We start from the raw sequence: 25,665 nt of genomic DNA on the forward strand, positions 1-25,665 counted from the left end.
CCAAGTTTCTGAATCAAGAAACCATCCATGTCGAAAAAATATACACTGAGTGGTTTAATCCTCTGGAAAGCTAAATGCAACTGTCTGTATTGGGCAATCAATAATGACTGGAAAATTTTGATGTATAAAGCAACACATGAATGCAAAGAAATAACTGTATAGAGTGACATGGTCTCATAAACAATCATCAATCTGAAACATTAACTCTCTCTCCATAGATACTACTTGTTCTGCTCTGTATTTCTAGTATTTTTGGTTTTATTTCAACTTTCCAGCATCTGCAGCTTTTTTCCCCCTATTAAGAATGCCCCATCATTAGTTTTTGTATGGCCATGTAACTCTGAGTTAAATTATCAGGAGGGTTGCAAACAGGAATATTAATATGCATTTGGCCCCAGTGTCAACATGCACAGTACTCAGAGCTCAGGAGAGACCTTAAATAAGACATAGTGGCAGAAATAACTGCTGGAATAACAAGCTTAGTTCAACAATGTCTATACCATTAAGTCATTTCAATAACCCCAATGGAATAGTTAATATTAGGATAATCCTGTAGCAAGTCGTACATTTGAAAGATTACAACAATTTAAATAACTTTTGTGTGGAAAAAATCATAATGGAAAAATATACCAACTCAACGCCAGACTAAATTACAGGATATGGGAAAAGGGCTGTTGAAAAGTAATTATGTCCCTGTAAATACAAGATCTTGTAAATGTTTCTGCAAACAAACAAGTATCATATATTCAGACAGATCTGAAGGAGTTTCATTTTGAAAAAAACAAACAAAACAAAAAACCTTCTAGCAATTCCTTGGGTGTATTGGGGTGAATAAACTTTGATGAGTTGTCCCATAATATTATCCATATGTACTTCCAATGGAATTGAATTACATCTTCTCGTGTGTTTCTGATTATATACTTTATTTTTCATAAGACTTGTGGGGATTCATGGGAATTAATGCAGCATTTATATGCTGCTGTGAGATTTGCTTAAATTATGGGAACTGCTTTCCCTCCTCTTCTCTGTGCATTTTCATTTGCCGTTTGATAGCTCATATGGGTATTTCGAAGGCTTGTGTTTCAGCTCTCGATTTGAAGACATGGTATTTTGTGTTCTTATATGCTATGAATTCGTGGGCCAATTCCAAATAGTGACCACAATACCCATAATTCACCCCTTTCCCATAATTACTTATCAGGAAACACAGATGATGAATGATCAAATCCAATTCCAAAATTATGTGTATATTTTAAAAAATGTATTAATTTTTCAGGATCTGGGTATCACTAGTAAGGCCAAAATTTAAGAAATGAGGAGAGACTGGGTAGGTTGGATTTGTTTTCCTTGGAGCAGAGGAAGAGAGGAGAGGAACTGATAGAGTTAATCGAAATTTTGAAAGGTGTAGTAGTACAGAACTCTTTTCCTTGGCAGAGCTGTCTAAGACCAGGGGAATAAGAGGTTTAGTGTGAGGAGTAAGAGGGTTAGAGGGGAACTGAGGGAAGAACTCTTTCACCCAGAGGCTGGTTGAAATTTGTAAGGGACTGCATGAAAAGCTGACGGAGTCAGAAACTCACAAAGTTAAGAAGCATCTGGAAGAGCACTTGAATCAGCAAGGCATAGTAGGCTACAGACCAAGTGCTGGTAAATGGGATTAGCGAAGACAAGTACTTTACGGTAGGCATAGACGTGGTGGGCCAAAGGGCCTATTTATGTGCTGTATAACTCTGTGACTTTATGACTCTGATTATAGTCCATCCTGAACTGCTCTTGAACCTAGTGACCATTTCAAAGGACATTTAGGGATCAACCACATTGATGGGTCTGGAAAAACATATAGACCAGAAAAGACAGGGCTGACAGATTTCCTTTCCAAAGGACACTAGTGAATCAGATGTGTTTTTAAACAACAATCTGGTAACTTATTATTAATTCTTTAACTCCAGAATATTGACTGATGTTAGAATTCACAGGTGCTGTAGTGTGATATTAATCAGATCTCTAGATTACTTGGAATGGTAATTTAACTGCTGCACCATAACCATCCCTCTCACATCTAGCCCAGACGTTTCCAGATTGACTTGCAGGGAAGATCTGAGGGGTTGTGGAGTTGGGGAAAGTCCTGTCATGAAAGGAAACCATCAAGACATCCTCTTTGAATGAGAGGAAGAGGTTTCTGTGCACCGGATGCAGGGAGCCGGCAAACACTTTTAGAAATCAGGCAAAGTTCAGCCATTCTAACGTGGCCCTAAAATTTTTTAATTTTATTTACAGCGTGGTAACAGGCCCTTCCGGCCCAACGAGTCTGCACCGCCCATTTTAAACCCAAGTTAACCTACCCGTACATCTTTGCAATGTGGGAGGAAACTGGAGCACCTGGAGGAAACCCAAGCAGACACGGGAGAACGTACAAACTCCTTACAGACAGCGACAGGAATCGAACCCCAATCGCTGGCGCTGTAATAGCGTCGCGCTAACCGTTATGCTACCGTGCCGCTGTGTAAAATTGCCCTGTGTAAGACTGTATCACTGTATACTTTACAGTTGATCGTAAATCTGCTTCAGTTGTTTTAACATTTACATTAATGTTTTATGTCTGGACTATTTTGGTAAGGCAAAGATGTTATGGAAACTAGCTAGAGAAGCCTATCTGTAAGCATTGACATTTACTAGAATTAGCCTTTGCCATTAATCTATATGATATCTATGTGGATCTGCCACTTCAATGAAGTACTCCTTGTACAACAATGACCACTAATTCTTGCATGCTTATAATACTAATGCAACTGTGAAGGAGTGCTTTTCAAAACACAATTTGAATATAACATTTTTGCTAAAATTCCTTCTTGGGATAGGATGAAATCAACAAGCCAAAATGTCAATAGGAGACCAACTCTCCTGCCTGCAAATAACAAGTACAAGTAGTGTAGCAAAACATCCCAAAGAACCTTGAAGGAGAGTTAGATATAAAATGGCATTGAGCCACAAATAGATACTAAGGAAGAATCAAAATCCTGGCACACAAGACAGATTTTATGAAGGGTCCTGCAGGAGGAAAAGTTTAGGGGTGGAATTTAATGGCTTAATGCCTTGGCAAGTGAAGGCATGATCATTGGTGGTGAAGTGATTAAATTCAGGGATGGTCTAGCAGCCAGAGGTGGAAGAGCACAAATGCCTCGAGAACTGGAGAAAATCACAAAGATAGTAGGGAGTGAATCCAGGGAACGATTTGGAAACTTTCTTAAATCAGGTTCAAGTGCATAAAGCTTGTGCTCTCAAAGATAAACTGAGATTTTTTTTGAAATAAAATCTCTTTTAACTGAAAGGATAGGTGAAGATAATAAACAAAAGGTTGATGGCTGTCTTGTGATGAAGTCTTTTTGAGAACATTCATGAAATTGGACAGTTGCATGGTGTGGTTTGATCAGAGTTGCCACTTCACAATTTCTTGACGTGCTTCCTGGTTATCCTGGGTTAGTTGATGGATTCAATAAACTTTGCAAGGTAAGATCTACAACATTTTTATCATGTACAAAAAATTGGAACTTTGCTAAAACCTTTTGCTGTCAAGTAACTCGTGTTGTAAGACAATTCAAGTATGCTTTTGACAATGTCTTCTATTATAAACTGAAACACTGATTCTAGAAGTAAACAACATATTCTTAACAAACAATAGCACTAAACATGCTATATAGTAGCAACTGTTATATTGTGTCCGAAAATTATTCCTTTGAAGTCAATGTCCTAATACTGCCATTTATAGCAGTATTAGGATAAATGATGCATTTGTCCTAACTATGCAGAAAATTTAGCAAATATTTTTCTTAAAAAGAGTCAAATCAATTCCAGAGTTTCATCTGGGTTTGAAATCCATTTTCAGAGGACTTGGTAACAAATGCTAAGAGAATTTGTTATGCATTGCTGCATTTCTTTGAAGAATAATTTTAAAACCATGCCTCTCAATTGGTTCTGGCTTTCAATTCAAATTGAGTTTACCAAGTTGACTGAAAGAGCCATTCATATGTAAAATGGGATATACTTCAATTACTTACATAAAAACAAGTACAGAAATCACTTGAATGTACAGATGATTTGGGGCTGAAACTCTCCAAAATCAAATCAAGATTCCATATATTGTTGACCACAAACAAATAGATGGATCGTACTCATATAAAGATGAGTTATTTTGCAAAATAGATTCCAACATCTGCAGTCTCTCCTCTTAGTCATTGTGCATTCTTTGCTGAACTTAGTTAATGCACTGTGATAGTACAACTGTGCTAATTGTGTTGCTTTGTGTCTCAATGTTATATTACGTTAACCAATAAAATGTTCTTTTTCTTCTATAGATATGCTGTTTCTTGAAAAGAGAAGCCACACATGGGCCATGAATTTTTGAAAGAGGATTCATCAAAAATGTTTGGGAAAGTCTGTTCTACAAATGGAAAAGATAATCACAAGAGGTTCTGGGATTTTTTGTGAGATCAAGTCTTCAGACCAATTACCCCATTCTGTTTCAATCATTTCCCCTATCATAAGGTTGAAAATGGGTCAGGAGGACTAGGCATCAGGTTAGGACCTCATCTAAATTAGGGCATCCCAGACAATATGGCATTACACTATTACATTGCTCTAGATAATGTATTGAAAGCTCAAGGTGGATTTGAATTGATAATTTCTGTTCCAGGTGCAAAAGCAGAAACACTGAGCCAAAATGACACTTTATTTGAAGCTAAATACAGAAAGGCAGGCACGGTAGTAGGGGCAGGAACAGTAGTGTGGCGGTTAGCATAACGCTATTACAGCACCAGCGACCCAGGTTCAATTCCGGCCGCTATCTGTAAGGAGTTTATACGTTCTCATCGTGTCTGCGAGCGTTTCCTCCGGGTGCTCTGGTTTCCCACATTCCAAAGACATACTGGTTAGGAAGTTGTGGGCATGCTATGTTGGCGCCAGAAGCATGGTGACACATGCGGGCTGCCCCCAGAACACTCTAAGCAAATGATGCATTTCACTGTGTTTCGATGTACATGTGACTAATACAGATATCTTATTTTCTGTACATTAGCAGCCGTTTATAAATATCCAGCTCCTGCCCTTCAAGATGAGTGGAAACCACAGGAAACGATTGTGTTTCTTTTTACATGACATCGGGTCATTTTGAAATGTGGCAGTTTCCTGATAGAGACCAAGACTTAATTTGTACATGTTTTGATTTTTCATTCTCAATTCTAACCATGACTCCTCCAGAAGGTAGCGAATCACTTTTGGGTATGGTTCCTATGGTTCCACAAACAGTAGCACCGTTCCAAAATCTGCAACAAATTGAAGGAGTGGCATTCCAGCCAAGGTGGATTCTGTCCACATCCAACATACAGCTCTGTGTACTTCCAGCTTACACCACTGGGAAGCAGGCGGGAGCCTGAACTCCTGGCTGAGTTTATCCTCATGTTTGACAACAACGTTAGCTTGTGTAGTTTTTGTTTCTTTACTTGTTTATAATCCAATTGATTCAGACATAATCTCCCCCAGAGGAAAGGCCAAGTACAAATAGAGCCATCTGGTGAAAGATCTCATCTTGGGTTTTCTATGCATATTAAAATGCAAGCATCAGAAAATGTACAAACACTCAAAAGAAACATGTTAACAGGCCAAGAGCCTTAGAAGGACTCAAAATGGGGCTCCACAAAGCATCAGCATTTATTGAGTGAATAACTGAGCCAGGCTGGTTAAATTCTCACTCCACACGAAATCAGCTTTGTCCTGCTGTAATGGCCCTGGAGGTGTCTTCAGTAGCTGTTGTGCTCTTGATCTGGGGAGAGGAAGACTGGCCTGGGTCCCACAACTGATCACCATCAACTTCCACTCATGGGAGTGTAGGTGCTCAGGTGGCAGGTGAAGCCCAATTAGCAGAATGCCCCATGTTACCTAAGCAGCTTATTTATTGGTTTATTATTGTCACATGTACTGAGGTACAGTAAAAAAAAACTGACATACCATTCATACAGATCAATTCATTACACAGTGCATTGAGGTAGTGCAAGGTAAAACAATAACAGAATGCAGAATGAAGTGTTAAAGTCACAGGGAAAGTGCAGTGCAGGCAGACAATAAGGTGCAAGGTCATAATGAGGTAGATTGTGAGGTCAAGAGTCCATCTTATCATACTAGGGAACCATTCAATAGTCTTATAACAGCAGGATAGAAGCCGTTCTTGAGCCTGTTGGCGCATGCTTTCATGCTTTTGTATCTTATGTCCAATTGGAGAGAGGAGAAGAATGTCCGGAGTGGGTGGGGTCTTTGATTACACTGGCTGCTTTACAGAGGCAGCCAGAAGTACAGAAGTATAGACAGAGTCCGTGGAGGGGAGGCTGGTTTCCATGATGTTCTGAGCCGTGCCCACAACTCTCTGCAGTTTCTTGTGGTCACAGGTAGAGCAGTTGCCATACCAAGCCGTGATGCATCCAGATATGATGCTTTCTATGGTGCATCGATAAAAGTTGGTGAGGGTCAAAGGGGACATGCCAAACTTCTTTAGCCTCCTAAGGAAGTAGGGGCACTGGTGAGCTTCCTTGGCTGTGGCGCCTACGTGTTTGGACCAAGACAGGCTGTTGGTGATGTTCACTCCTAGGAACTTGATGCTCTCAACCCTCCTGACCTCAGCACTGTCAATGTAAACAGGAGCATGTACACCGCCCCCCTTCTTGAAGTCAATGACCATCTCTTTTGTTTTGCTGACATCGAGGGAAAGGTTGTTATGACACCATGTCACTAGTCTCTCTATCTCCTTCCTGTACACCGACTCATCGTTATTTGAGATATGGCCCACTACAGTGGTATCATCTGCAAACTTGTAGCTTGTTCATACTCAAATGATTGATGGAGAGCTAGAAGACATTCAACATCTATAGCTATAATAAGAGCAAAAGGGTAACAAGAGCCAAAATTGGTTCTCTTGAAGATCAGCATGGTCATCAATGCATGGACCCGAAAGAGATGGGGGAGATCTTAAATGAATTTTTTGCATTTGTATTTGGCAGGCACCGTGGTGTAGCGGTTAGCGTAACGCTATTACAGCACCAGCGACCCGGGTTCAATTCCCGCCACTGTCTGTAAGGAGTTTGTATGTTCTCCCTGAGTCTGCGTGGGTTTCCTCTGGATGCTCCGGTTTCCTCCCATATTCCAAAAACGTACGGGTTAGGAAGTTGTGGGCATGCCATGTTGGCGCCAAAAGTGTAGCGATACTTGCGGGCTGCCCCCAGAACGCTCTACGCAAAAGATGCATTTCACTGTGTTTCGATGTACATGTGACTAATAAAGAAATCTAAAAAAAAAGACAGACACAGAGATGATAGAACTGAGGCAAAAGAGTAGTGAGGTCATAGACCGTATCCAGATTATGGAAGAGTAGGTGTTGGCTGTCTTGAGACAAATGACGGTGGATAAATCCCCAGGATCTGACAAGGTGTTCCCTCGGACCTTGTAGGAGGCTGTTGCAGAGGTTGCAGGGGCCCTGGTAGAAACGTCCTTAGCCACGGGAGAGGTGCCAGACGACTGGAGGATAGGTAAAGTTGTTCCATTGTTCAAGAAAGGCTCTAAGAATAAATCGGGAAATTATAGGCTGGTAAGCCTGATGTCAGTCATGGGTAAATTATTGGAGGATATTCTAAGGGACAGGATATGTAAGTATTTAAACAGATAGGGCCTGATTAGGGATAGTCAACGTGGCTTTGTGTTTGGTAGGTAATGTCTAACCAATCTTATAGAGCTTTTCGAGGAGGTTACCAAGAAGCTTGATGAGGGAAAGGCAGTGGATGTTGTCTACATGGACTTTAGCAAGGCCTTTGACAAAGTCCCGTGTGGGAGGCTGGTCCAGAAGGTTAAGTCGCTTGGCATTCAGGATGAAGTAGCCAATTGGATTCAACATTGGCTTAGCAGCAGAAGCCAGAGAGTGGCAGTAGATGATTGTCTCTCTGTCTGGAGGCCTATGACTAGTGGTGTGCCGCAGGGACAAGTGCTGGGCCCATTGTTGTTTATCATCTATCTTAACGATTTAGATGACCAAGTGGTAAACTGGATCAGCAAATTTGCAGATGACACCAAGAATGGGGGCATAGTGGACAATGAGGAAGGCTATCAAAGCTTGCAGTGTTATCTTGACCAGCTAGGAAAATGGGCTGAAAAATGGCAGATGGAATTTAATGCAGACAAGTGTGAGGTGTTGAACTTTGGGAGGTCAAACCAGGTTAAGACTTACACAGTGAATGGTAGGGCTCTGAGGTGTGTGGTAGAACAAAGGGACCTGGGAATACAGATCCATAGTTCCTTGTAAGTGGCGTCACAAGAAGATAGGGTCGTAAAGACAGCAGAGCTTTTGGCACTTTGGCCTTCATAAATCAGGGCATTGAGTACAGGAGTTGGGATGTTACGTTGAAGTTGTACAAGTCGCTGGTGAGGCCAAATTTAGAGCATTGTGTGTAGTTCTGGTGACCTACCTACAGGAAAGATATCAAATAAGCTTGAAAGAGTGCAGAATACATTTACAAGGATGTTGCCGGCACTTGAGGACCTGAGTTATAGGGAAAGGTTGAATAGGTTAGAACTTTATTCCCTGGAGTGCGGGAGAATGAGGGGAGATCTTACAGAGGTATACAAAATTATGAGGGGTATAGATAGGGTGAATGCATGCAGGCGTTTTCCCCCAAGGTTGGGCCAGACTAAAACTAGAGCACATAGGTTTAGGGTGAAAGGTGAAATATTGAAGGGGAATCTGAGGGGAAACTTCTTCACTCAGAGGGTGGAGCGAGCGTGGAACAAGCTGCCAGCGAAAGTGGTGGATGCGGGTTCAATTGCTACATTTAAGAGAAGTTTGGATGGGTACATGGATGGAAGGGGTTTGGAGGGATATGGTCCGGATGCAGGTAGATGGGACTAGGCAGAAGATCAGGTCGGCATAGACTAGGTGGGCTGAAGGGCCTGTTTCTGTGCGGTAGTACTCTATGACTCTGTCTATGAAGTAGTAGCACAGGAAGAAGCCAGGAAAGAGAAAATAGCTACGGAAAAAAGAAATGCCAAAAATTGCAAACTTGGTGTTTGATAATCCGTAATATTTCATTGACCCAAAGCATTATCTCTGTTTCTCTCTCCACAAGTGCTGCATGATGTGTAGGGTCAATGATGTGTGTTTCTGACACTTTGTGTTTTTAATTTTGATTTCCAGTAATAGCATGATTAATCTGTTTCGCTGAAAGGCCATCAACCTGAAATGTTAACTTTGTTCCTCTCACCACAGCTGCTGCCTGACCTGCTAAACATGTGCAACATTTTGTGTTTTTATTTTAGTTAGATTATCAAAATGCACGAAATTCTTTACTGTTGATTACATTTGATTTCAGGTGTTGAAGTCATAGGGTGGAGCAACCTACAAAATTCTATTTTCATTCAAATCATCGAAGTAGTTGAGTCAGAGTATTTCCTCCCAGACTGCACACTGCCTGAAGAGTGGCAAGAGACTGATTCACAACTTCAGTGCTCAACACCATGCCTTATAGCAGCTAAAACAAACTGCAAACTTAATTCTGGGTTCCATCTACTCCTTAATACAATAAAAAATAATGAATTGCCTCAATTTGATCCATGCAGCGCAGCTAAGAACACGTGAATTTAATAATGAAAAAAATGAATTGCCAAGTAATTCAAATTGAGCAATTCTGATTTAGGAGTGGATTTCATTTTAAATATGTTAATTCAAACAAAGTAATTTGATAAAAAGAAATTGTCTGCTGTGGGAATAGTGAACTTGGCAAATACTTCAAAAGTTTGAAATGTGGAGGACTATGGCTTTAATTGATGCATAAATCATTGTGAACGGGAAATGGATTTTAGCTCTCCCACCCTTTTCCTGTTCAATTCCTTGCCAAGAGGACTTTTTTAAAAAATGTTTCATTTTTCTGTGCAAGACTAAACTCCTCTCACTTTAAATGATGAAAACAAAGCCACTAAATCTGCCAAAAATATTGTTTGCACTGGACATAAAATTTCCTAACCTAATGCAAGATATTCTTCCATAAACCTGTGCAGGTAACAGAATCTATTCATGCAGTGAGCTCACATTGGGCAGATTGTGAGGCTTCTCTAGCTGATAACACACTGGGAGGTCCAATCAATGTCAACACCTGATATTAAAGGGTCGCTGTGTGGGAGAACGGGGCATCCAATGGGACATGTGCTCCTCACAAATCTGTAGCAGTATCTTAAAGGGGAAGACAAGAAACATCCAATGTGGAGAGGTGATAGAGCGAGTAGATTCACCCAAATCCACTACAATTGATAAACTAATGGTAAGTTGGAGGAACAATAGATCAAGTTTCAACTGTGAAGTACTAAGCTTCAAATTCTAATTTCAAACAACTGCAGCATGAGTGCGGTTTACTGGTTTACTAACAACAGGGATTTCAATTTAATTACTAAATTTTATGTGTTTGAACCTATATTACTTTGCAAATTTATATCCTGCCTCCTGCTCATGATCACAGATACCAACTTGGTCACTTTTATTACATGTGACTGATTGGCAGCTTCACTAATCAGAGACTACTCTGAGTTAACCAAATGCCCACAGTGATTTAGTTTTTCTTCTGTAACTTTCGATATGATGGATGCACTTACAATACGTCTTCTAGAGCAGAAAACTTCACTGCCCTAAACTGAATGACTAAAGTCAGCCTTGGGATTTCTCCAGCAATTTTGTTTTTAATTCAGGCATTTAAAAATTAATAACACTTGATTTATTCATTGTTTCCACTGTCTAGTCACACTGTAACTACTCTGTCACAACATTTACACTTCAGCGGTCTCCAGCATTTCACAGATCCTGGCAGATCTACAGCAGGGCCACGTTATGCGATTTCACAATTAGATTGGAATGTGGAAGGTCAGTCGTTCCCAGAACAAATATTTAAATCCAAAACACACGGTGGGAGAAGATTTGCCTGGCTTGTTGTATACCAACAGCACTGTAACTAAATCAAGATTTCAAACATAGTAAAGGCAAATACATAAACATTAAATTATATTGAATTATTACAACTCTTAATTTGTTTATTATTAATAGCAACTTTATTTGTAGTGTTATTCTTCACCTTGTTGGGTGCTTTATTGCCAGCTATTTACTTATAGATTAGCAGTTATTAAGAAGAGCTAGCATTTATTGGTACATTCCTTATCAATGCTATTTTGTTGCTGTTCTAGGATTATGAATTTTGAACTAATTAGACATGTGTGCGGTCAAGTGTGAAGCAAGAAACCTGGCAGTCATGGGCTGACAAAAGACTTTTATGTGTAGATTACCAAAATATACGCAGTTTAAGTCATACAAAGTCCAGCATTTAACTCAAAATAAGAGCAAGAGTACAAAAAAAAACATTAACAATCTTTTACCATTTCTATGTGAAATAAGATATTCTACATAAACAAAAGAGATTGAACAGGTTTTGAATCTTTCTTTGGGAAAGAGACTCAGAGATGACCTAATACAGTCCTTTAAAATGATGAATGAGTTGAACAAGATGCACACTGGGAGTATGGTTCAGCCTGTGGGATAATCCTAAACTTGGAGCCAAAAGAACAAGATATTATGAACACAAAGGAGAAATTTCTTTACTCATAGGTTGTCTGGAATGTGGAACCCGCTACCACAGGAAATGCTTGAAGCAAATTGCTTCAATGGTTTCAGAAGGAAACTGGAGGAGTACATGAAAGGAGGAGTAGAACAATTTGTAGAAGGTTGAGATGAGGTGTATAGAAAAGGAGGAGAGCTGTGTGTGGTTTAAGCACCAGCATAAAATGGCCTGTTTCAGTGCTGCATACTTTACGTAATATTTTAACCCAGAAGAATATATCAATTTTATTCTCTTTCTCTCATAATGTCAGATAATATTTACTAATTCTTGGAAGACAATGTGAAGGATATCCGGGTAAAAGCTTTGCAAAGATTCTGGTCCACAGCTACCCAATTCCTGACACTGTCATCATTCTTGGATTCCCCTTTTGTGTGGCCAACATCCACAACTGACATGTATTATTATGCAAGCTGGGGCCTGGATGTCATTAGTACTCCAATGACATTGTAAGGGCCCACAGAGCAGGCATTCATCCCAGGTGCTACTACACTCAGTTATACCTTCAGATCAGTGGGTCATCTTCAGACCCGATAATTCTAACCTGTTCAAAGCTGCTCTCTTCCTTGTTTGCCAGCTTCAGGTTAGTAGATGCTGATGGAATGCAAATGAGTCCCAGGAATTAAAGTAGCACATATTTCAAAAGTGACAATAATATCTCCTTGTCAAAGTACTATTTGACCAACATGAATTTTGACCTTCAGCCTCCACCTACAGCTTCATGCAGTTAAATGAAAGCAGAGCAAATACCAGCAGTCATATAAAGCAAATCAATGCAAGTTATTGGCCACTATATTGATTCTGATGCAGCTACAGATAATTTAAAACACAATCTGAAGGTTCATAATGGAGACTAGGTTATTACTATTTCAATAGACTCACCTCAACATACAAAAGTGGAAATATTCCTATCTTATCTCCTAGCATTCCTTCAGCCCAGTTGTCATCCACTCTCCTTATGACAGTCAAAATTTCATCCTGAAACCAAAGAAGATATACATGTTAAAAGTCAAATGAAAATCACATTTACTATAAAAACAGCAGTGTATATGAGTTTCAGGGACTATAATTTTCCTGGCTCTTCTGATTCTTCAAAGATACTATGAGCTAGTAATTCTCCTGTGCAGCCCAACGTTCATGCAGCACACAATAATTTTTTCTGTGACCGCATGCATGGATAGAAGTATTTTTGGGAAATTGTAGCATGATTCTCCATCTATATGATGTACACTCATGGAGGTGCATGCAATACTTAATTGATGTTGCTATTCTAATATTCTGACACAAGTATGTGCTTTACAAATGGTATGGACCTTGAACACAGGAGCAACTGTTATATGGAGCATGAAAGTCTGCTCCAATACAAGTTTCCAGGCCTTGCTTCAGTCCTGGACACACTGACAGTAGCTTAGTTAAGGATGGGTCCTTTAACTTGTATTGGAGTAGGTCTTATGCTCCACATAAGATTTGCTCCTGCATTCCCAGTGATGTCAATTTCCCAGGCATCTTAACATGGCCACACAAGAGTGCAGGATTTGTAACTGCAGCATGTACAATGCAGTGTGCCTCCTACGTGTTAGAAAACCAGGGCCTTGCACAAACTGGTGTGATTAACTGCACAAGAATTTTTCAGTCCATGTCTCTCACTTCTACAATCAATATCATCTTTGAAAGTAATACCTTTAGATTTTAATTTATTGGCATTCTTACCTATATAATGACACCTGATCACCCATAAATATTTTTCCCATTTCTAGAGCTGCGCCCAAAACCTTGGTTTCCTTTGTTAAACTCGAAAGTTATTTCTCTTTCCACAACTTTTAGCTGTATTATATACAAGCCCATCTATGAAATCAATGTTCTCCAGGTAGCCATATGCCTGTCACTTTGTGTATGGTAAGTATTCTTTCTCACATTTTAAAATAATGTATTGTAACCCTTCTTGTTTCTCCACACTCTATCAGCACTAATTCTTTTATTGTTTATGTGGGCCTTCCTCTTGTTGCTTTTTTAATGACAAATTGCCACCCTACAAACATTTGTCCTTCCTGCATTCTTACTGTGTTAGAATCAAGACTTAACCCTTGTCTTCAGCGTTTCCCAGGGCTTCAGAACAGTGGAGCTCCACACCTCCCTACATCATTCTTTCTTTATCTTTACGCTCTTAAACTAATGTCATCTAAGCACTACGTTCTTATTTGCCTTGTGCCTTGTTCTTAATTGCCTTGTGCTAGTTTTCTGCATTGAGGGCCTTAACTATTCAGTGACAAGTCACCACTTTCACACAGCAAGATCATAAAGTTGAAGTAGTATTGCCACAAGATTTGAGCACAAACCAACTGGGTCAGTCTTAACTCAGGGCACCTCCAGAATGGACAAGTCCAGTGCAGGAGTATGAAACACAGACCTTAGCTCAATATCAGAACAATAGAAGAAATTTGGTCTGGAACCTAAGCAGTTTTAGGGGCAACAAGTTAGTGCTGGGGAGGTAACTTTATTCAACACCTGGGGGGGAGAAAAAAGACTGAAACTGGCGAGCACCAGGTAGACCTCATGGACTCTGGGGAGTACACAAGGGTACAACAGAATAACAAAATGTTTACATTACTTTAGCTTCTTTTAGGCACTTTATGAATCCCACCATGACAGAGTTTTCAGTGTTGGCACTAGGCAGGCCTCCAGAATCCATGATTAAAATGGGCTCACAGCAACAATAATCCCATCCATATAAAGCAGGTTCCCACCTGCATGAGGTAGGTGGTGGCCCTCCAGAGTTTGTTCTGAGGTAAACTGCAATAGCAGAGGTTGGGACTGCATCAGGTGTCTGCCATATTTATTGTCTTGCCCACATCAACTCCTGTTTTGAGAGGTTTGGGTTGGGTGGAGTTAAAATTGACACCGGACACAAAGAGCAAACTGTCCAGTATAATTGAAATAGTTGTGATTTATTACATCCAGATTCTACTGTTGTCTCCTGGAAAAAAGCCAGATTGATCTTGAAAATCCCCTAAATTAATAGCAATTCCTGTTTTATTTTTTCTTCTCCACTAGTAGATAGCTGGGAAACTGGGTTGGACCTGATGACATTTCCTCATCAGTCTTTTCCAATAAAAGGAATTCTGCGCTTAATTGAACCAAATTCAACAGAGAGTCACTTTTGGAAATGGATCTAATTTATTTCTAATGATCCAAATTTACAATAGGAACTAAACCATTTATTTTTATAATTTAATTCCTCTTTTTCCATTAAGCAAATTTTGGGCACCTACAGTTCTTTACTTTTTGATCAGCATTAGGGAAATATGTTTAAAAAAATCAGTTTGGACAGAGTGAGTGACAAATGAGTGACACATGTTGTAGCCATTCAGAAGCAGACAATGGACTGCTACCCATTAGAGATGCATACCTATAGAGATGGGGAACACTAAAGTAAAACAAGTAGATGGTGGAATCAAATGCCAATTTAGGACCTTTAAATAAGAAGTATGTAATCTTCATAATTTATTTCCAAACAGCCAATAGCCAGTTTCTACCTAATTTGCCCAGCATCTGGCTTGAGTACGTCTTCAAGCCAACACTGCTTTAAGATTGTTGATAATATGTAAATGTTAAATGTGTAAGAAGTGATAACGATATTATAAATTGATCCCAGGTGCAAGCATAAAAGTTTTAACAAAATGATAAAACTTGGGTGGAAAGGGAATTGTCTAAATAATTGAACATCCAAAGGAGCATTAACCAAAAGTATGGAGTGTGATCTCAACACCAGACTGGATTGGTGGGTGGAACTGAAGGTTTCCTCGCATCTCAAGATATGGAGAAAATAATGAGAAACTTAAGATATTTTGAAATAATTTAAAATAAATTTTTAACTCAGTAATTTGTTCAGATACCGATGACATCTTAGAAGATCAATTAGCCATTCACATTTTGCCATGTATGACAACCTATACATTAAATTTCCATTTGTTGGCCACATTGGGCCTGTGGTTGCCCAATTTCCATCATTTGCTAAAACACTGTGCTCAATATAGCATAAGGTGATGTTGCATTCAAAGCCTGCACTGTGTGATGAAGCTGTGTTCAAAATTCAGTTTACATTGAAGGACACATCTTGCATATCTTACATATAACTAGTTATATGAAGTTTACATTGTTTGAATTTTCTTCTTGCAGATTCACCTGATATTAGATGAAGGTTTGTCTTAGCTGGTAAAGAACATTAGAAAATAGGAGGAGGAATTGGCTATTTGGCTCCTCAAGCCTATCCTGCCATTCAATATGGTCATGGCTAATCTGCCCCAGGTGTCATCTCCTCTTCTGTGTCAGTTCCCCATAGCCTTTAATTCTCTGATCTTTCAAAAACGTATCTTCTTCCTAGTCCTAGAGCACAGATACAGACCCTTCAACCCAACTTGTTCATGCCAATTGCGATGCCTATCTACATTAATCCCAATTGCCTGCATTAGGCCTGTATCCCTTTACAACTTTCCTCTCCAAGTACCTGTCCAAATGCCTTTTAAACACTGTAATTGTCCCTGCCTCTATCAGTTCCTCTGGCAGCTCATTCCATATACCCATCACCCTCTATGTGGATAAACTTGCCCCTCAGATCTCTTTTAAATTTCTCCCCCTCACCTAAAACCTGTGCCCTCTACTTACCTGCCCTATCTATGCCCCTCAATCTTATAAACTTCTATAAAGTCACCCCTCAATCTCCATCACTCCAGTGAGAACCAACCTATCCAATCTCTCCTAATAACTACAGCCATCATTCCAGGCAACATCCTGATGCATGTCTTCTGCACTTTCCTCAGTGCTACCACATTCTTCTTGTAGCAAACAACAGATGATACAGCACCGATCGCTGGTACACCACTGGTTACAGACTTCCAGTCAGAAAAGCAACCCTTCACCACTACCCTCTTTAAATATCCCCAATGCTCCAGCCTCCATAGCCCTCTGGGGTTGAGAATTCCAGAGATACACTAGCTTCTGCAAGAAGTTCCTATGTACCTCAGTTTTAAATGACCACCCGCTAAACTTGTAACTATGTCCCTTCATTCAAATTCTCCCACAAGTGGAACCATCTCGCCATCACCCCGAAGGATCTCATGTTTCAATAAGATTACCCCTTGTTCTTCCAAACTCCAAAGAATATAGATCTAATTTCTTTAGCCAATCATGAAAAGATAACCCTTTCATCCTAGGAATTAGCCTAGCGAATTTCTTTTGGTTTGCCTCCAATGCCATGCATCCTTTCTTAAATAAGGGGATCAAAAGTTGTACACAGTGGCCTCATCAGTATCCTGTACAATTGTAACAGCACTTCTCTCTTTCTAAACTCCAAACCTCCTGCAATTAAGGCCAGTATGCCATTTGACTTCCTAACCACGTGCTGCACCTGCTTGCTAATGGTTTGTGATTTGTGCACAAGAACATCTAGATCCTCTGCACTACACTCATATGCAATCTTTCTTCATTTAGATAATTGTCTCACTTTAGATTCCTCTTACCAAAGTGCTTCACATTTCCCCACATTAAACTCTATTTACCAAGTATTTGCCCACTGACTCAACCTATCTACATCCGGTTTCAGAGTCTAATATCTTCATCGTAACATGACATCCATCTATTTTCCTGTCATCGGTAAACTTGGATACCTTACACTCTGCCCCCACTGATATCAATTATAAAATTGGCTTGGGAATGCAAGTTAGTAAGTAGGTCATATAAGATGGAATGGTATACCGGTTGATTAATACTTGTTAATCTTTGTTTGGGTAACTATTAGCCCTGGAGAGCAAGCACTCTAGCTAGCTTTTGAAGGAATCCATACACCTGCAGAAACAGTATGATACCATTGTTATTTTGCTAAAAATGTTTGTTTCTTACACTCTTCAAAATTCCCAGAAGCTGGAGTTGCCTGGAAGTCCAGTAAGTAAAAGCTCAATAAAAGTAACATATCTCCAAGTACAAACAAATATTTTGCACATCTGTTAAATAATAATTTTACCTTGGAGAAAGTCAAACAATCTTTATCTTGTTCTTTATCCTTTACTTCAAAGTCATAAAGTGCTTTGCCCTGAGGAGGCGGCTGTGGAAGCGGCTTGATACACTGAATATAACTAGCTGGGAAGAAGCCATGGGTACCATTCAGCTCGCCATGATACCAGTTCTCATCCACCTTGCGTCGTAGAATGATGAGGTCACCTTTGCAGAACCTTAGATCACCAGGTTCCTTCCCTTCGTAGTTGTAGAGTGCCTTTGCACATGGTAACTGTGGAATGCTCTGAAACACAAAGAACAGAACACTTCATGTCAACTACAGTGCTGAATGGAGTTTAATGCTCTGTACTGATAACTCCCAACTCCACAAAAAGTAATATTCATTTTTATTTTTCTAAAAACACTTATTTTCAGCTGGATTTACTGGAATCTAATTCATTGATGCTTAGAGTTAGAGTTTTCCATGGCAATAAATACATGATCTCCTCTCAAAGATATTAAGTAACCTGAATCTCCAGTAAAATCAACATTTTCAAATTATACCACCATGAGTATCAGAGACCAGAGAAAGAAATCTCTTGTGGAGGTTGCTTGGCTCCAGTTCAGCAGAGCACATGAAGGAAATTAGATTCCATTATTACAATGTTTTGTCAAAGAAGCAATTGCTATTCATTGATAATTGTAGCTCACTTGATTCTTCAATGCCTGTGTGGCACGGTTCCTAGATGTGTAATCTAACCACTGCCAATCCCTCCAAACTGAGGCAACACCTGAACAAAGGAAACTGCTGGCCCATGTTCCTCTATGTCTCATCCTCTAACTCCTTCATTCTCTGGGGCTCCTCACTCTGGGACCTGCTGCCTACACATGGCTATTTTATGCATGGTGCATGATGATGAGATTTTCATGTCTGTGTGTGGAGTTTATGAAGACATCAGAATCACGTTCTGAGGATGTCTATGGTGTCCTCCACAATGAATCTGGTGCTCATCTGTCTGTCATTCTAGTGGTACTCTATAGCTTTGCAGGAGGGAGGAGCCAGGGAAGGAGAAAGTGACTCTTGTCCCACAGAATTCATCCTTCTGAGCGGTACTGTCCTCTGGATATGTCTGGCAGTTCACATTCCCTAATGACGAATGCACTGTGGGTACTGCCAGGAAACACAGCACTGGCCGTGGGAAAGAGCTTCTGAAGATCCATAGTGATCTGGCTGTTGTGCGAGTGGGACCATTTCTTGGGATGGACAGTCAGTGCTCATTGAATGGAACTCCTATAGGCAATGGCTGCCTGCTCTCTTGGGAAGCCGCCATTTCTTGACATCACTTCTCCCTCACTGAAATTAAAGTAAATAGGCATCCACTGCAAGCTGAATGCCCGTGTGACCATTCTAATTGAATGGTGAGCAGCAAGTTATGATACGTGGCAGAGATCTACAACAGATCGTGACATTGACAGAGATAGCAGTTTGGGACATGAGAGTATGGCCCGAGGTTTTCCTTGAGAAGGTCACGTAGCTCAGCGTGACTGTCTTTGAAAAGTTGAGCCTAAGATGATATTCAGAGGAGGTCTAGACAGGATACGGAGTTTCTGAAGAACTATGTCAATAAGCACACGTCTCCTCCTGGGGTGAGGGTCTCAACCCACCCTAAATGGCCAATCATCACCATATTAATTTCTCCAGTGGTAGATAGCTCTCATCAATGTGACTACTGGGGCTGTCAGTTCAGGAGCATTTGACCTGCTAAATGTAAGAAAAGTCACCCACTATGTTTCAGCAGAATGAATGGGTGGTTATTGAGCAGCATGCACTAGTCAGCAGTGTTCCTTTAAATGACAAACAAGGTTGCAAATAGTATTGCTGAATTATGTAAACCACAAAAGTGGTAAGTTGCATCCAAAACACCCAATTTATCTTGTTAAAGCTGGAACTCTGCCCTCATTGCTGCTGTCACTTGTACCATAGAATTTGGGCAAAAAATTTCTAGTCATTTTGCTTTAGATAGTCATGGTTCAATTGCTGCATGTACTGGCTGCATGCCACAATTTCCCAGCAGCACAGTCACAGTTAAAACCAGCTGAACCTCAAACCACAGACACCACTACTGAGCACACAACCTTTTCTTTTCCAACAATTGTAACCCTGAGAGTGCATTTACTGCATCTAGTAGTATGTATGCTGAAATACACTTTAAAAACTGTAATAACTGAATTTAGAATTTTGACAGACTGATAATTAACTTTTTATGCACAAATACTATCACCTACATAATTAAAAATCTTGCAGTTGGCACATCATGCCTTTTAAAGGTATCTTAAAGCATGGTCTGAGGTGCCACACTGCACATCCAATATCCATAGAGCAACAATATTGGAAACAGCTGAAATTAGGCTCCACATGATGAGTTACTATCACATTTCTAATTAACTCAAAATGAGCAATTGAAAGCGATTTGATATCATGGAATGATAGGCAAATTCATTGAAACATACATGGTTGATGCAGAGATGATGTTTCCCTTTGCTGAGGTGTCCAGAACCAGAGGTTACAGTCTTAAATTAAGCTGCCAACTATTCAGACAGAGATGAGAAGACATTTCTTCACTCACAAGGTACCCAAGAGGACAGTAGAGGCTCAGTTGCTGAGTATATTCAATATACAAAGATCAATAGATGTTTGGCTATTTAGGGAATCAGGAACTTTGAGTATGGTACAGGCAGATGGTGCAGAGGTAAAAGATCAACCATGACCTTATTGAATGGCAGTTTAGACATGAGGGGCTGAATGGTCTGCTCCTGCTCCTATTTCTTAGATAAGTAACAACGAGGTAGCAGCAGGCCAACTGAGCAATGAAAACATTGATAGGCAACCTGTTTGAATAATAAGCATCTGTTACTGGGTGGGTGGTCACATAATATGCAGGATTTTCTCTGATAATTACGAACTAGATCCCACCCTGGACCAATAAATGACTCTATGATAGGACGTCAATATTAGGTATTCACGATGGTCAGAATTTCATGACAAGATATACCTACTTCATGCTGCCTGTTGGTTGCCAGGACAGTGGTGTGCTGCCCATGCCAACTATTCTGTTGAGTTGCTAATTGCTTTGATCTGAAGTGTTGATGTTTTCTCTTTTGTTACGAGCCAGGTTGCTACTTGGTGAGTGTCCCTTTAAGGCACCTGGACAGGGGTGGGTGGGTGGGTGGGTGTGTGTGTGTGTGTGTGGTGTTATCTGACTACTGCAAGTGAAAAAAGACTATAACTGGAGCGTACTGGCAGTTGCACAGAGAGATGGGGAGAGATGGGGACTGACTGCCGGTCTCTGTATCTATGGATGAAGAACAATAATTGTGACTGTCACTATACAATCCATGTATGGATTTTTGGAGCAATCTGTGGAGTCCACTTTGTCGGCCATGAATCGAGTACCCTCGGTGTGGCACATACTTCGGAACAAAGCAATGGAGATCATCGGTGACTGAGGTGTCATATGGGTTCCATTGTGGAACTTATGGATTTCTTAAATTTACTCTCTACATTCTCCCTACAATCTACTGTAGTTTTCAAAGGCCTTTACTCATCATTCAACCTTGTGACTTGCTGAACTGAACTTTGAGAACTATTCCTAGACTTGGGGTTTGGGAATTTGCCACACACACACTTCGAGTTTATTTTTGGAGGTTAATGTTTAATATATAATGTTTTTATTTGTCTTATTATTACATGTAGTTATTAATAAATAGATTCTAACACTTATACATGGCTTGTTGTGTTTCTATTGTTGCTGGTATGTAACACTTTCCATAGGTGCTGCTTCACCTACTGATTGTTTCAGGAATTTTCCATTTTTATTTGTAATTCCACCTCTGCCACTCTTATCTGTGCCCATGGGGCAGGATTTGACTGAGTTTGGTATCAAGCTGCTCTCTAAAACTGAAGTCAATGGGCATAAAAAGGGAAAAAACTCCAGGTGGTTGGAGTCATAACTCACACAAAAGGAAGTGCTTGTAGTCGTCAGAAATCAATCATTACAGCCCCACTACAGGACCAATCATCTTCCTTGAATCATAAGACTGAAATAAGGATGTTTGCTGATGATAGCACAATATTCAATTCCATTTGCAACTCCTCAGCAAATGAAGTAGTCAATGCCTGCATGCAGCAAGATCAAGATAACATTCAGGCACGAGTTTATAAATGGTAAACATTCACGCCACAGAAGTGCTGGGTATTGACCACCTGCAACAGGCGAGATTCTAAGCACCTAACCTTGATATTCAATGCCATTATCATTGCAAAGTCCCCCAACCATCAATAATCTGGGAGACACAATTGATCGGAAACTCAGATGGACCAACCAAATAAATACAGTGGCCATAAGTGCAGGTCAGAGGCTGGGTATCCTGCAGCACGTGACTCAGCCCTTGACATCCCAAGTCCTTTCCACCATCTATGAGGCACAAGAAAGGAGTGCGATGGAAAGCTGTCAACTTGTCAGGATAAGTGCAGGGCCAACAACTCTCAAGAAGTTCTACTCCATCTAGGACAAAACAACTCACTTGATTGGAACTCCATCAACCATCCTAAACATTCATTCCTTCTATTACTGACACACATTGCTGTGTCTACATGCCATCTACAATATACACTGCTAATTCAACCACTGCTCCAAAACTTGCATCCTCTACCACCAAGAAAGACAAGGTGAAGCTAAGAAATATATACAGTATATAGTGTATAAGCATGTCCTGAGATTTGCCCTGTTGAGTACTGCAGTCCAGGCACATTTCAGTGCGCCAGTGATCTGCCCCATCACATTTTGCATGGCAGCATGTTGTTGGTTGTATGAGTGTTGTACATGACAGTGTGGGTTGGGCAGTGTAATCAGGAGCCTCAGTGTTAGCCAATAGTTCTTATGCCCAGTAGTCATGCTTTTATTTATTGTTTGAATGCATCATGACTGCTGTCAGGATACCAGAGACTGACCAGGATGATTTGGTATGTATGGTTATAAACCAACTGGATACTGAGGGAACGGAACCCCTTCTGGATTCAGCTGAATTGACAATCAACTGAATCAACTCTCTGAATTGACAGGTAGAGTCTACAAACTGATGGATATGCGGTGAGCCAGCAATCCTTGTGAAGCTGCATGCTTGCTCTGTTTCACAGGGAATTAAATGTAATCATCTCCCTTTGACTAGAGAGCACCTTTGATACCCCCTATGGATGGCACACTGCAAGATGTGGAAGATATATAAACATAAGCATTTAGAAGGCACAACACTAAAGGTTACTTTGACATTGATTGGCAAGTTGGGTGTCTGCCAATTCCATGGTTAGAGATGTGGTTGAAGCAATGTGAGATCTTTAATGTAGATGTCATTTCTGATACCTGAAATCTTGAAGACCAGTGTAAGAAAATTGCGCCCTAAAAATTTAGGTAGATGTAGCCTTCTGCTGAGTGTTCCCTCCTCCTCTTTCAGCAGCTTTCTCTGCTCTACATGCCCAATACTCATTCTCACAGTCAAGCTACACTGCAAGGGAAATGCTTACTGAAGCTCCAAGTCAGAGAGCAGCTGCTTAGTGCAGAAGCATGAAGACAAAGGCCCTCACCAATGACACATTACTTCCTGTAGACTCTTGACAACTTTAAACAACTCTAGAAAGACCCAAACCCTTAAAACTGTACAAACAACCAATAAAAATCAATCAGCAACTAACCTGTAAGTAATAAATCATCCCTTTACATTCCATTGCTCAGGTCCTTCCTGCTGCTGAACACCTGTTCAACCATGAGATTAGATGGACCATGGAGTCTAATTTGGAAGTACTGGTGTCAAATCAGTATCACTGTGTCAGATAATATCATAATCACATGTTCTCATCATATGATAATCAGCATCCTATGTCCAGATAACACTCTTACCAATGTGCTGAAAGATATGTCTTGAATTAAAAACATGAACAACATACATAGTTGACATACTAGAACCAGAATGCACCTGGATAGCTCAAACAATGGGTTGGATTTTGCAGTCCTGACCTTTACCAGGAAATCAACTTGCTGTACATTTTTAACATTCTACATTCTGAAAAAGGATTAACTTGCAGATTTTCTCTTAAACACTAAAAATCCTCAAGGATTATTCATAGCTATCACTTATTGTCACTATAATATCAAAGTATGACACTCCCATCTGAAAAAACTGTAAAAAAATTATGAAAATTTATATTTCAGAAATCATCAAAAAATTGCCTGCAGCGTTAATTATTCCACTCGCCATACTGTGTCAAAATGGTGACATAGGGTGTGCTCTAACTCTTCATTTAATTAACTCCAAGCTGATGTAATACATTTTTATCATATTCTCCTGAATATTTCACTAATATTTATTGATTCTCTATCCTGGGTTGAGAAAGATTCTCTTATATTTGTGGCCTTGTCAAGCTACTCGAATACGGAAACTTAAACAAAGTTTAGGCATGGCCAAAGTCGATGAGCACTACATACTTCCCAAGCAGTGGGCTATCACAGACTATTACTGTTCTGGAGCAAAAAGCAAACTGCTGGAGGAACTTAACAGGTCAGGAAGCTTCAGTGGAGGAAGAGAATGGTTATTTTGGGTTGAGATGCTGCATCAGGTTGATATAAAGGCTTAAGTTACAAGTTGAGCAGTGAGATATTTACGGTACTCTTAGATCTCATGATGTTGATGCAAGTCATGTATCCCAGATCTTTGCATCTCTCATTCTGTCCTATTTGACTGGCTGTATTTCTTAATTTCCTACTGTTCTCTTACTACTGACCATTATCTTCCTCTCTGGATACATCCCTCCTCTTGCAACTCACACAATGCCTCTCACTTCCCCACTTCTTTACTAAATCTCTCTCCGAAATCGAACATCAGGCACGTAATGGTATACTCTCCACATGTCCAGATGAATGCAGCTTCAACAATTTCAGAACTAAGAAGCCCACTTGATTGGCAATTTATTAATCACCCTAAACATACATTCCTTCCACCACTGATGCATAGTAGCTGCAGCGTGTACTATCTAAAACACATACTTGCCTCAGCTACTCTGGCAGCACATCCCAAACCTGTGACCTCCAGCACTCAGGAGAACAAGGGCAACAAGAGAAGGGGAAGATCACATTCTGCAGATTCCTCTCCCAGTTGCACACCTTCCTGACTTAGAAACATGTTGCCAGTCCTTCATCACAGCTTTATCCAAATCCTGGAACCCCCTTGCATAATAGCACTGCAGGAATACCTTCACCAGAAGGGCTGCAGCAGTTGAAGGCAGTGGGTCAACAACAATTTGGGTGGGCAATAAATGCTGCACTTGGCAGTGACTTCTAGATTATCCACCAGATCTGAGAAAAAATAAACTGGAATAATTTCTAAATGGTGACTGATTAGGAGTTGCAGAAGAATGAAACAATTTGAGTGTTCATAAACATAAATCACTAAAGGTTAGTGCACAAATATATGTTTTAAGCAAAAAAAAAGGTCTTTATTTGAAGAGTGTTAGAACAAAAGAGAAAGATCAACCCTTTAATTGGATAAAGCCTTAGTGAAGTACTTTCTGGAGTAGTGTGTTCAGGAACTCTCTGGAAAAAGCTATGCATGCTGGATATTTCAAATAAAAATAAAAATTGTTAGGTATACTCAGCAGATTAAGCAACATTTGTTTAGAGAGAAATTGAGTTGAAGTTTCAGTTCAATGATCCTTTACCAGAGCTGTTCACCCAGGAGGGAAGGCAATTGTGCAGAGAGTGAGATTGCCCACAATTCTCCTGTGGAGACTCAGATGAGGATTTTGATGGGGCAGGCAGCAGAAGGCAGACAGGCTGATGAAGGCAGCATTTGGCATGCTGGCCTTCATCGGTCAGGGAGTATAGGAGTTAGTATGTCATGCTGCATTTTTACAAGACATTGGTTAGATCACACTTGGAGTATTGTGCGC

General features: G+C 40.2%; 1 protein-coding gene across 1 annotated transcript in view; it reads right to left on the reverse strand.

The window, feature by feature from the left end:
• The window catches only part of LOC127575971 (E3 ubiquitin-protein ligase SH3RF3-like), a 243,699-nt gene that overhangs the window by 57,405 nt on the left and 160,629 nt on the right, over positions 1 to 25,665 (reverse strand). Inside the window, exons 5-6 of the mRNA XM_052026276.1 lie at positions 17,695 to 17,970; positions 12,561 to 12,656 (exon numbers count right to left, since the gene is read on the reverse strand). Coding sequence (XP_051882236.1) covers positions 12,561 to 12,656; positions 17,695 to 17,970 — 372 coding nt within the window. The remainder of the gene's footprint in view (positions 1 to 12,560; positions 12,657 to 17,694; positions 17,971 to 25,665) is intronic.

Source organism: Pristis pectinata, chromosome 11, assembly GCF_009764475.1.
Source record: "Pristis pectinata isolate sPriPec2 chromosome 11, sPriPec2.1.pri, whole genome shotgun sequence".
Lineage (NCBI taxonomy): Eukaryota > Metazoa > Chordata > Chondrichthyes > Rhinopristiformes > Pristidae > Pristis > Pristis pectinata.